The sequence below is a fragment of the Sphaeramia orbicularis genome, chromosome 16 (assembly GCF_902148855.1).
Source record: "Sphaeramia orbicularis chromosome 16, fSphaOr1.1, whole genome shotgun sequence".
Taxonomy (NCBI): Eukaryota; Metazoa; Chordata; class Actinopteri; order Kurtiformes; family Apogonidae; genus Sphaeramia; species Sphaeramia orbicularis.
Genome location: NC_043972.1, coordinates 3,073,962 through 3,088,402, shown reverse-complemented (window position 1 = coordinate 3,088,402; position 14,441 = coordinate 3,073,962). Strand labels below are relative to the sequence as shown.

The window sequence follows — 14,441 nt, the reverse complement described above, 5'->3', positions numbered from 1 at the left end:
TGATCTACAGTAAAAATAACAACACAATAACCCATAAATAATGACAACGACAAATTTTCTTTATGAAAATTTTAAGAGAAAAAAAATAAGCTTACACTGTGAAAATATTTACATTTACAAAACTATTTTTTCACTATAAAATGCAAATAAATACATAAATATAAACAAAATAAAAAAAACCCAAATGTGCAATTTTAACAATATTCTGCCTGTTACTAAATGTTTTGTGCATTTATGGGTCCACTGTGATCTGCAGTTGTGTTAATAATAATAACAACAGATGTAATATTGTAGAAATTGTTCAAATTTTAGTTCCAAACTCCTAAAATTTGAACAATATTCTGCCTGTTACCAAATGTTTAGGTAACACTGTGTGTAAATGTACATATATAAATAATAAGTTGGGGCAGAATATTGTTAAACAACTTTTCAAATGAAATTTCTGGTTTTTCAGGTTATTCACATCTTTTTTTGTAAAATGTAAATATTTTCATAATTTAATTGGGTTTTTTTTTGGGCTAAAACAAAATGAAAAACTTGGATTTGTCATTATTTATAGGTTATTAAGTCATTATTTTACTGGTCTGGCCCACTTGAGATCAAATTGGGCTAAATATGGCCCCTGAACCAAAATGAGTTTGACAGCTCTGCTCTAAACAGTGTGGGTGCCATTATGGGGAGTGGGTCTGGGGTCAGAGTGGGTCTGGGGTCAGAGTGGGTCTGGGGTCAGAGTGGGTCTGGGCCTGTTTATGTTCCTGTCTTGTGAGGATGTGATATTGTAATGTTCTGTATTGTTCTATAATGTCTTGTATTGTTCTGTTTTGTTGGGTAATGCTCTGTATTGTTTTGTACTGGTGTAGTGAAATGTTGTGATGTGTTGTGTGTGGTGTGAGGGGTTGGAGTTTTAAAAGCAATCCTTCTTCTATCCCCTTTTCAAACCACGTGTTGTCCAGTTGTCGTCTGTTAAGTGTATAAATGTGTTAGCAGCTTTGAAATAAACGTGAAATGAACTGAATTGAACTGATTATATTTTCCTCTGAACTCTACTGTAGGGCCTGTATCCAGAGTCACATGGGATTGTGGGTAATTCCATGTACGACCCTGTGTTTGAGGCCACCTTCACCCTGAGAAGCCGAGAAAAACTCAACCATCGCTGGTGGGGAGGACAGCCGGTATGTACCACATGTCTGTCTTCTGTTTCTATGGACAGTCATTTGTGTTCTCTGTTGTTCTTCTTTGGTTCATCACCGTCTGTCTGACCTTTTAGAATAGAATAGAATAGAATAGAATAGAATAGAATAGAATAGAATAGAATAGAATAGAATAGATCTTTATTGTCATATTGTCTTTATTGTCATGGGAATAAATGAAAATCAGTTTAGCAGCAAACATTTAAAGTGCAAAAAGACTGAATAAAAATATCACACATTATGCTGAATTATATTGACAATATACAAACACTAAAAAGAAATACTAAAATATACAAAAAGCTAACTCTATACTACAGATAAAAGAAATATATACAACATATTAGGATATATACCTGTAATAAATATATTATTAGTCTAAGAGTCCAACTCTTTTAAGGGAAAAACTGGACCTTAATGACTTTTTTTTTTAAAGAAATAGTGGGACTCGGCTTAATTAATTAATTAATTATATATTTTTAAATGATTTTTCAGATGGTAAATGTGATTAACATAAATTAGTGTGAACTTCATAGCTTGAAATTTTGATTTAACTCATAAAGAGCCAGTGCTACTTTTGTGGCAGTTCCAGAACATTTTTTTCTCTATATTTAACTTTTCTTCAGTGATTTATCACCATTTATTATGACATTATCCTCATCATTATCCATCATCATCAGGCGTTTTCCTAGGCGTTACAGTAGATGTTCATAAAAACTTGATTAAAGTTGGACGTTTTTATATCAGAAACAGAGAAAACTGAAGAAAAACTGACTTTTTCAGCAAAATCTATCATTAACTGAACATAAACCAAACGTGTCCATCCACTGTCATGGATCCAACTCTGTGGTTTTTACTGGTGAATCAATGTTGTAGAAGATGACGGTGTTTCCATGGTAACTACAGAGCCTCTGAACGTCCAAATGGGTCATATCTGATGACCATGAAAAGACGACAAACTGCATTTTACACCAATTATTTACATGTATTGATAGGATTAGTGGATCAACAAGTATTAAACAGTTTAGATCAGTAGATGGTTTTAGTTTTTTTGGTTTAATGTATCTGAAAGTGTTTCCTACCCTCCTTACTAATCTTTAAGGTTGTCTTTTCCCACACCAGGATATCCCTCATATGACGTACAGCTCAGTCTGTTTTTGGATTTCCTCGTTTCCAGTGTTATTTTTGCATGTGGTGATTGTAAATACCCTCCTGGAGGCTGATACCATAATAACAGTGTATTGTTTGTGTCCTAGATCTGGATCACAGCGGTCAAACAGGGAGTGAAGGCGGCCTCCTTCTTCTGGCCTGTGTAAGTGAAATGTGAAGTTGTGCAACTAACGCCGCAAATTTATGGGATGTGAAATAGTGACTGGAGAAGTGACAGCTTTATGCAGAGCTCTGGTGCTGGAGATCCAAATCCTGTCAACAAATCCCTGCAAATCCACCCGTCGAAGCACCTTTTTCAGGCGCTTATCCCTCACACTAATGCCAGTTAGGTGAAAAAATGACATAATGTTGTTGTTAACGCTACATTTACACTTTACGGCTGTTTTTAATGAACAGCATTTTCCATAAAGTCGACACAGTTGGGACTGTAATGACAGGCTGAAGCCAACTGGGCGGTGCATTTATGGATATTTTAGTATTTTGCATGAATGTGAAGACTTTAGCTCCCAAAACAACTACCACGATGATGCTCCATATTAACCCTTTATCAGGCAAGTGACTATTTTTGGTAATTTCCACACACATTACAAGACAGTGACAGCAACAGTTTCAGTGAGGACAGAGAGTCAACCATCTCAGGTCCAGTGTGGTCTACAGGGTCTGTAAGGTCCAGTGTGGTCTACAGGGTCTGTAAGGTCCAATGTGGTCTCCAGGGTCTGTCAGGTCCAATGTGGTCTCCAGGGTCTGTCAGGTCCAATGTGGTCTACAGGGTCTGTAAGGTCCAATGTGGTCTCCAGGGTCTGTCAGGTCCAGTGTGGTCTACAGGGTCTGTCAGGTCCAGTGTGGTCTACAGGGTCTGTAAGGTCCAGTGTGGTCTACAGGGTCTGTAAGGTCCAATGTGGTCTCCAGGGTCTGTCAGGTCCAATGTGGTCTCCAGGGTCTGTCAGGTCCAATGTGGTCTACAGGGTCTGTAAGGTCCAATGTGGTCTCCAGGGTCTGTCAGGTCCAATGTGGTCTACAGGGTCTGTCAGGTCCAGTGTGGTCTACAGGGTCTGTCAGGTCCTCCCCTGCATGAACAGTGAGTGGACCTGCTTTGTTCAGTACCATGCAGTACCGGTACTAATGTACTGGTACTGATGTTCAAAGGGGTCATGTGGATGTGGACAGGGGTCTGGACCAGCACTGATGTTGGTCTGATGTTCTAAAATCCATGGTTCTTTCAAATTACAAATGTTTTTCCTTTTATATCTATACCTACAGAAGCGTATTGCATTCACACAAAACAAAACATTTTGGCTCTGTTTTTCTGAATTAATGAGATAATTATCTCATAATTACGAGAAAAAATAAGTTTTAAAAAAATTGGCGCTGTTTTTCTGCATTAATGAGATACTGTTGTCTGAAAAAAAAAATAAAAAATTCATAAACTCAGAAAAACAGAGCAAAATTTTTTTTTTCAGAAAACAGTATCTCGTAAATTCAGAAAAACAGCGCCGATTTTTTTTTAACTTATTTTTTCTTGTAATTATGGGATAATTATCTCATTAATTCAGAAAAACAGAGCCGAAATTATTTTTTTGTGTGAATGCAGTACGCTTCCGTATATATCTATACACTTGGATTTTTTATTTTTTTTTGCCACTTATGGGCAAGGAGCCAAATATGGTAATGGGGGCAGCTGTGGTCCAGAGGGCTGGCACGCCGGCTTGTGACCGAAGGGTTGCCAGTTCGATTCCATAGAAAAATTTGTTGGCTTATGTGCCCTTGAGCAAGGCACTTAACCCCCCCCCCCCAATTTGCTCTCCAGGCTCCTGCTATGGCAGGCCGTCTGCTCTTAGTTTGTAGTGTGTGGTGTGTTCCTGCATGTTCTAGAGAAGGGTTCAGAGCAGAGGTTGAATTTCAGTGTGTGATAAAAAAAAATGTACTATACACTGACAATAAAGGATCTTAATTAAAAATAAATGAATAAATAAATAAATAAAAACAATTTCTCAGGGAGCTACTGGTATAAGACAAACCAGAGGTGCTCATGGAGAGGGCATGAACAACTGGAAAAAGACAAAACTCCAGGCACTGACTTGGTTGAAACATTTATAAATTGTAAACAGCCTTTATTTGATGAGGGCCTGTAGATGAATTCATTGGAGCTGGAGTTAAAAACACACCAACGTGTGTCTGCATACGCCGTCTTCAGGGTGTTACAAAGACAGAGGAAGACTCTAATTAATACTCATGGACTGAAGGTGTGGCAGCTAACGAGACAACAGCAGAAAGGTTTTCAGGCACTGAGTGGGAGGAAGTAGACACTGTCTTATAATTAGAGGGCAGAATATGTCGAAATAAGGACAAAAAAATAAATAAATAAATAAATAATAATAAAATAAAAATATTTTTTTAAATTTTACAAATAAAAAATAATAAACCTCCCCCCCAAAAAAAACTATAAAATTAAATATAATAATAAAAAATAAAAATTTTAAATAAAATAAAATAGATTTAAAAAATGCAATAATACTAGAATTCTACATTTGAGGAAATAATTTTGAGCTCATAAATAGCACTTATGGGCAAGGAACTAAACTTTGAATTGAATTGAATTGAATTGAATATACTTTATAAATCCCCCAAGGGGGAAATTCAAGTGTGTGCCGCAGTGCAAGACAGTATGCGTCAATACAATAGAAAAAAAAAATTAAGAGACCAAATATAAACAATATAAACAAGTTTGTTAAAGTGGCTAAAGTGAAGAGAAGTAGCAATAATAATAATGATGAAGTAGCAAATATGGTAATTTCACTGACCTTGATTTTCCATGTGACAATAAGAAATTTAGAACAATGCCACAAAAGTATTAAAGTTTGATTATGTCCTCCAATAACACAAATGGTTAAATATCAGAGAAACAGCTGAAATTAGACAGAATAAACAAAGACGCAGCTGAACATCGGTCACAAAAGCCTGTTCAAGGCCCTCAGTGTCCATTTGATCTGGTGTTTTTAGCTCCGTCTATAATTTTGGACTCGACTGATGCCAAACTGCATCATCCAACCCTGAACGTGTGGTTCGATGGGAACAATTCATGCTAACTGTTCAGGACGTGGTTGGAACAGAGACAATGTTATTGGCTGCTTCTGATATGTTATTATGGAAGGCTTATTCATAGAGTCTGTCAAGTGGTTGACCTGTAATCACTTGTTGGAGCAATTTTGACATTAAATAATGGATGAACGTTTGTACTTGCAGTAGTGTGATGCCGTACCACCCTCATAATCCCACAAACATACAAAAGAAGTTGTTTGTCTTCCTGACCCAGAAGCTCAAAGGCTTATGGGATGACAGATGATCGATGATAATGATTCATTTATGTGAATGTGGATGCTGGATATTTTCCATTATAGCGTCTTTTTCTGTTGGCTGTACAAACCAAGAGGAATAAAAGTCACAATAACTTCAACTATCCTACTATAATGGACGTTCTGTGTCCGACGCGTGTCTGGTTTTTTGTCCCGATGTTGCAGCACAGGAGGGCATACGGGTGCAATGCCGCTGTTGCACCACGGGAGGGCGCTATTGTACAATGGCACCACGGGTACAATGCTGCTAGTGATGATAATTTGAGCGTCCATACGATTACAGAAGCTGTATTTGTTTCATGTTAGACGGAGCAGAAGAGGAGACTAAACACTGGTGTATTTATTTTCAGCTTCATTACCTGGGACATTTTGGTGCAGGTTATTTGCTGCTTTGCATTAATAATAATAATAATAATAATAATAATAATAATAATAATAATAATAATGATAATAATGATAATAATGCATTTTATTTATAAGCGCCTTTCAAGACACCCAAGGACACTGTACAACAAGATAAAACAAACAATCCATAAAATACAAAGAAAGAAACAGATTAAAACAGATAATTACTACATATAGAAATGAAGTTGTAGAATGGAGAGTAGAACTTATGGGGGGTAGGCTATTCTGAAAAGGTGAGTTCCAGTATTCATGCTGGAGTTCTGAAATCACAGAAAATGATGCAAGACAAGAAAATAAAACACCTCCAACTGGTTCCAGGATGTGAGAATGAGTGAATCTGTAATCCTCCAATAAGAGAACAGCCTCATGTCACCTGTTCAGGAGAATTTATCAGAGCCACACACACAGTTTTAATGGCGCTGAAACCAGATGCAGTTTAGAACAACTTCAGTAAATGGTGACATGAAATATAGCACACAAGACAGGAGTATTATTTCATAATAATTTAAATGCAAATTTTTTTTTCAGATCCATTTTTATCTCACTGGCGATTAGGCCATGAGCTGTAGTGAAGGCGTTTCATCCGGCGTTGTCTTTGTCGTCGTCATTGCCGTTGTCGTCATCTTCGTTAGCAATTTGTTCAAACATCTTCTCTCACAAAACTACAGTCAGATTCATTTAAAATTTTATATGCAGCTTCCTTGGGATAATGTCTACAAAGTTTGTTCACAGTTGGAGAAATGCTGATTTTTCAAATTTTGATAAATTTGCCTTATAATGGACCATATTTTATTAGCTTATAATATGGAAATGGTTAGAGATATCTATATAGTTACTATTGAGCACTGATAGGAAGTCATATATGGACTTTCATTTGGTATCATGACCTTTGACCTTCAGTGATCTTGAAGGGTCAAACTCAAGGTCACTCCATCATCATCAAGTCCTTCTGAAAAACAGCCCTGTAGACTCATTTTGCAGTTCATTATTACTGACTGGTGGGTCCATTTTCTAAACCACAGGTGTCAAACATGTGGCCCGGGGGCCAAATCTGGCCCGCCAAGGGTTCCATTCCGGCCCTGCAGGACGAAAGTGCAAAAATTAGCCTGAACAGTCCAGGTTGTCCAAATCGTTTTGGTTCGTTTTCCACAGACAGACCAATGTGATCTACAGTCAAAATAACAACACAATAACCCATAAATAATGACAACCACAAATTTTCTTTGTGAAAAATTATGTGGAAAAAATTGACGTGAAAAAGAAAACATAACACTGTGAAAATATTAACATTTACAAAACTATTTTTTCACAATAAAATGCAAATAAATATATAAATAAAAACAAAGATGAACAACCTGAAATGTGCAATTTGAACAATATTTTGCCTGTTACTAAATGTTTGGTGCATTTATGGATCCACTGTGAGCTGGAGTTGTGTTCATAATAACAGATGGAGTTCAAATTTTAGTTCCAAACTCCAAAATTTTTACAATATTCTGCCTGTTACCAAATGTTTATGGAACACTGTGTGTAAATGTACATGGAGAAATAATAAGTCGAGGCATAATATTGTTAAAATTGCACTAATTTTTCTGATGAAATTTCTGTTTTTTTCAGGTCATTTACATCTTTTTTTGTAAAATGTAAATATTTTCAGAATTTAATTGGTGGTTTTTTTGTACTAAAATAAAAAAGAATAAGTTGGATTTGTCATTATTTATAGGTTATTAAGTCATTATTTTACTGGTCTGGCCCGCTGCAGATCAAATTGGGCTGAATATGGCCCCTGAACTAAAATGAGTTTGACAGCCCCGGTCTAAACAAATCTCTAAATTTCACTTGCTAATTCGTCTGTAAGGGCCCTACACATCCACAACCCACCTCCACAGGTGTTTTGACTTCTCCAGACCGTTGGATTTGGTTGGACCTGTTAGTGTGAGACCGTGTACACATAGAACTCCCAGCGCTGCACCAACCGATCAGCCAGAAGAAGTAAAAACACCTGCGCAGGTTGTGGGGCCTTAAATTATTCATTCTGACAAAGCGTAGTTCAAACAGTTTCTGGAGGCGTTTCATCAGTGATCACACATGACCGTGATGGGAACTGGATTTGGCGGAGAACGTTTTACAGTCCAGTAGTACATGTCCGATCATGTTCCCGCCGCCTCCCGTAGAGGCCGGGGAACACAAAGGAGCCCACATTTATCAGCACAGAGGGGGCTTTGATGGAGTGAGGGGCAGATTTCAGCAGAGGGATGGAGCGCTGCTGTTTTTACAGCAATTTCTGCAAATGGGCCTGTTTACACTCGGCAGGATTCCTCTGTGCGCCGGGGTCGTAGACGTGCCACTGCGAAGAACCGTCAGGGGCCAAACTGTGGTTTACGGGGCTTTTCTTACACTTGGCACTGACAGAAGTGTGTGAAGAAGAATGATAGAATAAGCAGAGGATGGCAGGAGTGTGCATGTAACGGTGGTAGAAGGACGCAGATCCTTTAATATCACACTGAGAAAAGGCCCACGAGTAAAATGTTCTGCAGTCATAGTGGATGAAAAAGTGTGTTTATCTGCAAAATGTGCCTAAAGCATGAAAAGTCGTCATTATGGTGATGTTTTTGGATTCATATTACTGCTGCCTTTTACTGATTTTACTGCTGTAGATGTTCAGGTTTGAGGTCGTGTGAATTAATATACTGTATCTTAACCCTTTCATGCAGGAATTATGAGAACCTTAATCAAAAATTTTTCCTGAGTTTTTATTCCTCTTTAGGCATGAAAAAAACAATGTGATTGAAAATTTTCTTCTGAAAAATAAATGGAAAAAAAAAAAAAATAAATAATAATAATGAAAAAAAATTCTTATGAACCTATTTTTCATGAAATTACAAAAATGTCCACACAGCTGGACACCACACGTTTAATTTTTGACGCACAGAAACATGTATTTACCGATAAATTGTGTGAAAACTATGTGGAGGGCTTGTGATTCTGGGGGTTTATGCTCAGAGGAGATCTACATAATGTTACCAATTCATGTCAGAAAAGATATGTAGTGTCTTCAAACTTTAATAAAGATATGTGTAAAAAAGAAAAAAAAACAATGAAAAGAACAACAAAACCCATGAATATACAAGAGAACAGCTGTAGAATAGCTGTCCACTGGAGTGACCAGTATACATGAAAGGGTTAATCCACAGCTGCTTTTCTCACACATAGGGTCAGTGCCCATTTTTATTGTTTTAATAATTTACTGTGTGAAATATATCATGATCCTATAATAATAATAATGGATTAAATTTCTATAGTGCTTTTCAAGGCACCCAAAGCGCTTTACGTAACTGATCCACTCTCACATTCACACTCTTTCTTGAAAATTCAGTTGTCTACAGAGCACTCTCTCTCTCTCTCCCTCTCTCTCTCTCATCTCATGGCCCTAAATCTGAAAATTATACCGTGTGCTTGTGTCGTATGGGTCAGAATCAAAATGCACTTATTACCTCCGCCAAGGAGGTTATGTTTTTGCCAGGGTTTGTTTGTCTGTCCGTTAGTGTGCAACATAACTCAAAAAGTTATGGACAGATTTTGATGAAATTTTCAGGGTTTGTTGGAAATGGGATAAGGAAGAAATGATTAACTTTTGGGGGTGATCCGGAAGAAATCCTGGATTCTGGATCACTTTGAAATTTTCGTTAACATTGTGGTAAATGGGGCCAAAATTTTCGTTTCCCAATATCTCGCTTAATTATTGACCAAAACTCATGAAATTTAACTCAGGAATTGACAATGGGGTCCTCTGTCACATTTCAAAGGCTGATCCGGATCTGATCTAGAAGGCGGATTTTATCTCAATTTATATAAAAAATGGGGGTGCCCTTACTTTTTGGCCTACTGTGCCTTTAATTTGGATAAAAATTTCAGGAAATGTTGATACTGGCACAAGGAACAAATGATTAAATTTTGGTGGTGATCGGGGGTGGGGGGGCCACGGGGGGGCCCACTGATCAGCCTTGGCGGAGGTCTGCGCTCTCCGAGTGCTTCTAGTTCAACATTGTTTTGAATGGAAGAGTCATCCCATTCTGCAAGATCATTTTATACGACACTGGTGTCCTTTGAGAACCATGAACCACGTACAGTCAGTGACATAAACACTTGGACAGTGGCTTTAATTTTGTGCCTCTACTCTACAGTGGATTGGAAATGACACATCAAGAGAGAGTGTGAACTTGAAACTTTAGTCCCTCGATTGTCAGAGGCTCAAAAATAATTGGACAATTGACTGAAAGGTAGTTTCATGTCCAAATGAGGCCTGTACTAGGGACAAAATTATTAAATATTTGTCAATTATCCAAATACTTAAGGACCTAACTTTAGCTTTAAAAAGTGAACAATCCTGATTTGAGCGTTGATGAAACATTTTTCGGTGAAACTAGAGAGTTTCTAAAGAGCGTATTTAGCTTAATGTGACATTTTAAATGTTAGCAAAATGAAGTTTGTAACAAAATGACATGGAGACAATGCAGAAATACCAAATATCACTCAACTATATTACTCTGCCAACATGAATTAACACTTCTAATGCAGATCCTTCATTCACACGTATAAAAATAAGAAAATTCCTGTTGAAAAACAAGTGAAACATTCAATAATGCCTAAAAATTAAAACATAAGTTCTTGCAAAAAGCTCATCGTACATAAAAGCAGCAGTTCTTCATCTTTACATTATAGATAAGATCATAGATAAGATATTATCATCTTATCTTTTTTTTTTATTTCATCCCCAACAAAACTGTAACAATAGTTCAAATATAACCTTTACTGAAAGAAGCATAAATATTATAAACATGCATTTTGCTTTTCTTTGAATATTTTTTTGGGAAAATTAAAAACAACTTAAATTTTGTTTGATATCTTATCTTATCCTAACTTATCTTATCCTATCTTAACTTATCTTTTCTTATCCTATCTTAACTTATCTTATCTTATCTTATCTTATTTTATCTTATCTTATCTTATCTTATCTTATCTTATCTTATCTTATCTTATCCTATCTTATCTTATCCTATCCTATCTTAACTTCTCTTCTCTTCTCTTCTCTTCTCTTCTCTTCTCTTCTCTTCTCTTCTCTTCTCTTCTCTTCTCTTCTCTTCTCTTCTCTTCTCTTCTCTTCTCTTCTCTTCTCTTCTCTTCTCTTCTCATCATCATTTAGTTCGTCTCAAACAACTGGAGAACCATTATTTTTATCGGGAAAATGAGGCGATAAAGCTGTTTTGGAGACATATAAAGCTGCATAAAATAGAAATATCCAAGTAAAATACCAGTACTTTAACTGTGTCCTACTGGCAGTACTTAAGTAACAGTACTAACCATTAGTTGACGGGGGACTGAAGTCTTTTGCTGCTGTTTGTGCAGATCTGAGAAAGGCTTTTTACACAACACATTATGAAGGTTAGTGTTATAGCAGCGCTGTGGGGACTGCTGTGGTAATGGGGACCAGGGATTATTCCTAAACATCTGGCTGACTGGGTGAAGGTCTGTGTTGGCATCATCTTTCTGGGAGGTCCCCCTCCTCTCTGCCCCCATAACCATAACCAGAAGCAGGACAGAAAGAAAAGAGAAGAAGAAAGATGGGGATATTACAGAGAGCAGAAGAAGGACGAGGGAAATGAAGCAGAAAGTGTGAACAAAAGCAGTAAAAGAGCAGCCATGGGGAGAGAACCACACCCACAGTATACCCCCCCACGTCAGCGCACCCCCCCCACGGCGTCATGCATCCAGCCCCATTCAGGGCCTGGGTGCTGGGCTTGATGGCTGACAGCTGTGGACTGTATGACAGCCAGCAGCGTGGTTGGTGGCCTCATCACTACACAGGCTGCCTTTGACTTCCAGACACTTGAAGCAGAAAGAGGCTTTAAACGGCTTCGACTCCACAAGCCTCCACTTTATGAGGCTCTTAAAGGAAAAGTTGTGTGGTGTTTATTGGTTTAATGATTCAGAAAATCAATAATGATTCAAGAGGCCAGCGGGGTGCCAGAATCACAGTCCATTATTGCTTCTTGGTAAAAAAAAAAACAAAAAAAAAAAACAAAACTGTGGGCTTCTTCTTTCAGTTATCTAGTTTTCTTACTTGCTGTTTTTAATCACCTTTTACATGTTTCTTTTATAATGTTTTAAATGTGTTTCTTTTTTTTCCTGTCGTTGTATTTCAATGTCCTGTGTGAAGCACCTTGAATTGCCTTGTTGCTGAAATGTGCGACACAAATAAACTTGCCTTGCCTTCAGTTTTTAAACAGCGTTCTGTGTTCTTATGTGTGTTCCAGTTCCATCCCATTGGAGAGGAGGATTCTCACCATGCTGCAGTGGCTCCACCTCCCTGATGGAGAAAGGTAAGTACAGTTTTTAACAAGATGCAACAACTTCAGCTCCAAAATGAAGCCAATGTGGAAGAATGTTCAAATTCCAAATTTCCCAAAAATTCAAACTTCTCTCAGTTTTTGATGTGAACATTTACCAGACCTGTGTCTTCATGTACAAATATGTTCACTTAACTCAGAGTGTGAATGTGAGAGTGAATGAATAATGGGTCAATAATGTAAAGCGCTTTGGGTGTCTAGAAAAGCACTATATAAATCCAATCCATTATTATTATTATTATTATTATTATTATTATTATTATTATTATTATTATTATTATTATTATGACTCTACAGCATAATTAGTTTCTCTCACTTTTCATTATCTCTATTAATTGCTGTAGTAGGATTCTTTTGTCGTAAACATGGCTGTACAAAGACATCCCTCCTGTTTACTTCTTTTGTTTTTTGTGACGCTAACGCCCCGTTACCACTACGTGGAACCAGCTCAGCTTGATTCAACTTGGGAACCACGTACTATTCCTGGAGACCTTTCCATTACAGGACACTGCCTCCTTTAGAGTACCCGGTCGCCATAGCGATGCTGCACCTAACTTCCATGACGTCTGCTCAGAGAGTTGCTGATCAGCTCACTCATTGTGTGTTGTCCAGTCAAGCTCATGCTGAATCTTTTATCGGCCACCAAGGACAGAAATGTCTGAACCCCCTCGACTGACCATGGTGTCATTTTGTGGGCTGTCATCATGGATCAGTCTACTGGAATATTTACTGTTAACTTACGAATCAGTTTTTTAAAAAATGACCGGTCATGCATTGACGCAATGACACAGAGACAACTCTCTGACCAATCAGTGGTCTGCAGTGTTTACACATCACATTTTTGTACCTCTTTGCTCGTTTTGGAACCTCGTCCGAGCAAGTACTAAAAAAGTAGTACCAGGTACCAGATTCCAGGTTCTTTTACGTAATGGAAACGTGAAAAGGCCATGTCAAGTAAATTCAAGTCGAGTCGAGCCGGTACCACAGAGTGGAAACACAGCGTAATATATAGTATTTAAAGCTGCATCATATACATTTGTACTTCAGTCCTGTACTTCAGTAAATATTCCTCGTTTCTTCCCACCACTGGTGACCACTACAGCCTCTGCAAACATACATATAGACCAGGGCTGTCAAACTCATTTTAGTTCAGTTCCACATTCACCCCAATTTGATCTCCAGTGGGCTGAACCAGTAAAATAATAACAGTGAAAAAAGTAAAATTATATTGTGATCAGGTTTACATCTACAAAGTTTCCTCAAAAATCTGAATAACATGAACAACTTGAATTGTCTTAAGAAAAACAAGTGCAATTTTAACAATATTCTGCCTCGGTTTATCAGTTTATCAGTTTATCATTTATACATGTGCATTTCAATCACACAAAAGATTTAGTAACAGGCAGAATATTGGTCAAATTGCATTTACTTTTCTTAAGACATTTCTGTTTGTTCATATTTATTCAGGTTAACCATGATTTTTGTAAAGTGTAGTTTGGTAATGGAAACATTTTCATGTAATTTTACTTTTTTTACACCTAAGAAACAAAAAGAGAATTTGGAGTTGTCATAATTTATAGGTTATAATGATAATATTTTACTGGTTCTGACCCACTTAAAATTTAATTGGACTGTAAGTGTCTGTATGTGGAACCTGAATTATAATGATTTTTACACCATTGATGGATAATATCTTCAGTGTAATCTTTGTATTTCAGAAATTCATCCCACGGGCCAGATTGGACCCTTTGGCGGGCTGGGTTAGGCCCCCAGGCCGTATGTTTGACACCTGTGATATAGACTGTTTTGTGTTTGGTTTCAGGCCTTACGTTTATGCCATGCACTCTGAACAACCAGACACATACGGACACAAAATGGGGCCCATGAGCGCTGAGGTGAGTCTGAGGATGAGTTTATGT

General features: G+C 37.4%; 1 protein-coding gene across 2 annotated transcripts in view; it reads left to right on the top strand.

The window, feature by feature from the left end:
- Window positions 1-14,441, top strand: part of enpp2 (ectonucleotide pyrophosphatase/phosphodiesterase 2) — an 80,482-nt gene that overhangs the window by 36,447 nt on the left and 29,594 nt on the right. For both annotated transcript variants that reach the window (XM_030156948.1, XM_030156947.1), the window contains exons 8-11: window positions 1,053-1,172; window positions 2,444-2,499; window positions 12,430-12,495; window positions 14,345-14,417. In XM_030156948.1, the coding sequence (XP_030012808.1) occupies window positions 1,053-1,172; window positions 2,444-2,499; window positions 12,430-12,495; window positions 14,345-14,417 (315 nt within the window). The remainder of the gene's footprint in view (window positions 1-1,052; window positions 1,173-2,443; window positions 2,500-12,429; window positions 12,496-14,344; window positions 14,418-14,441) is intronic.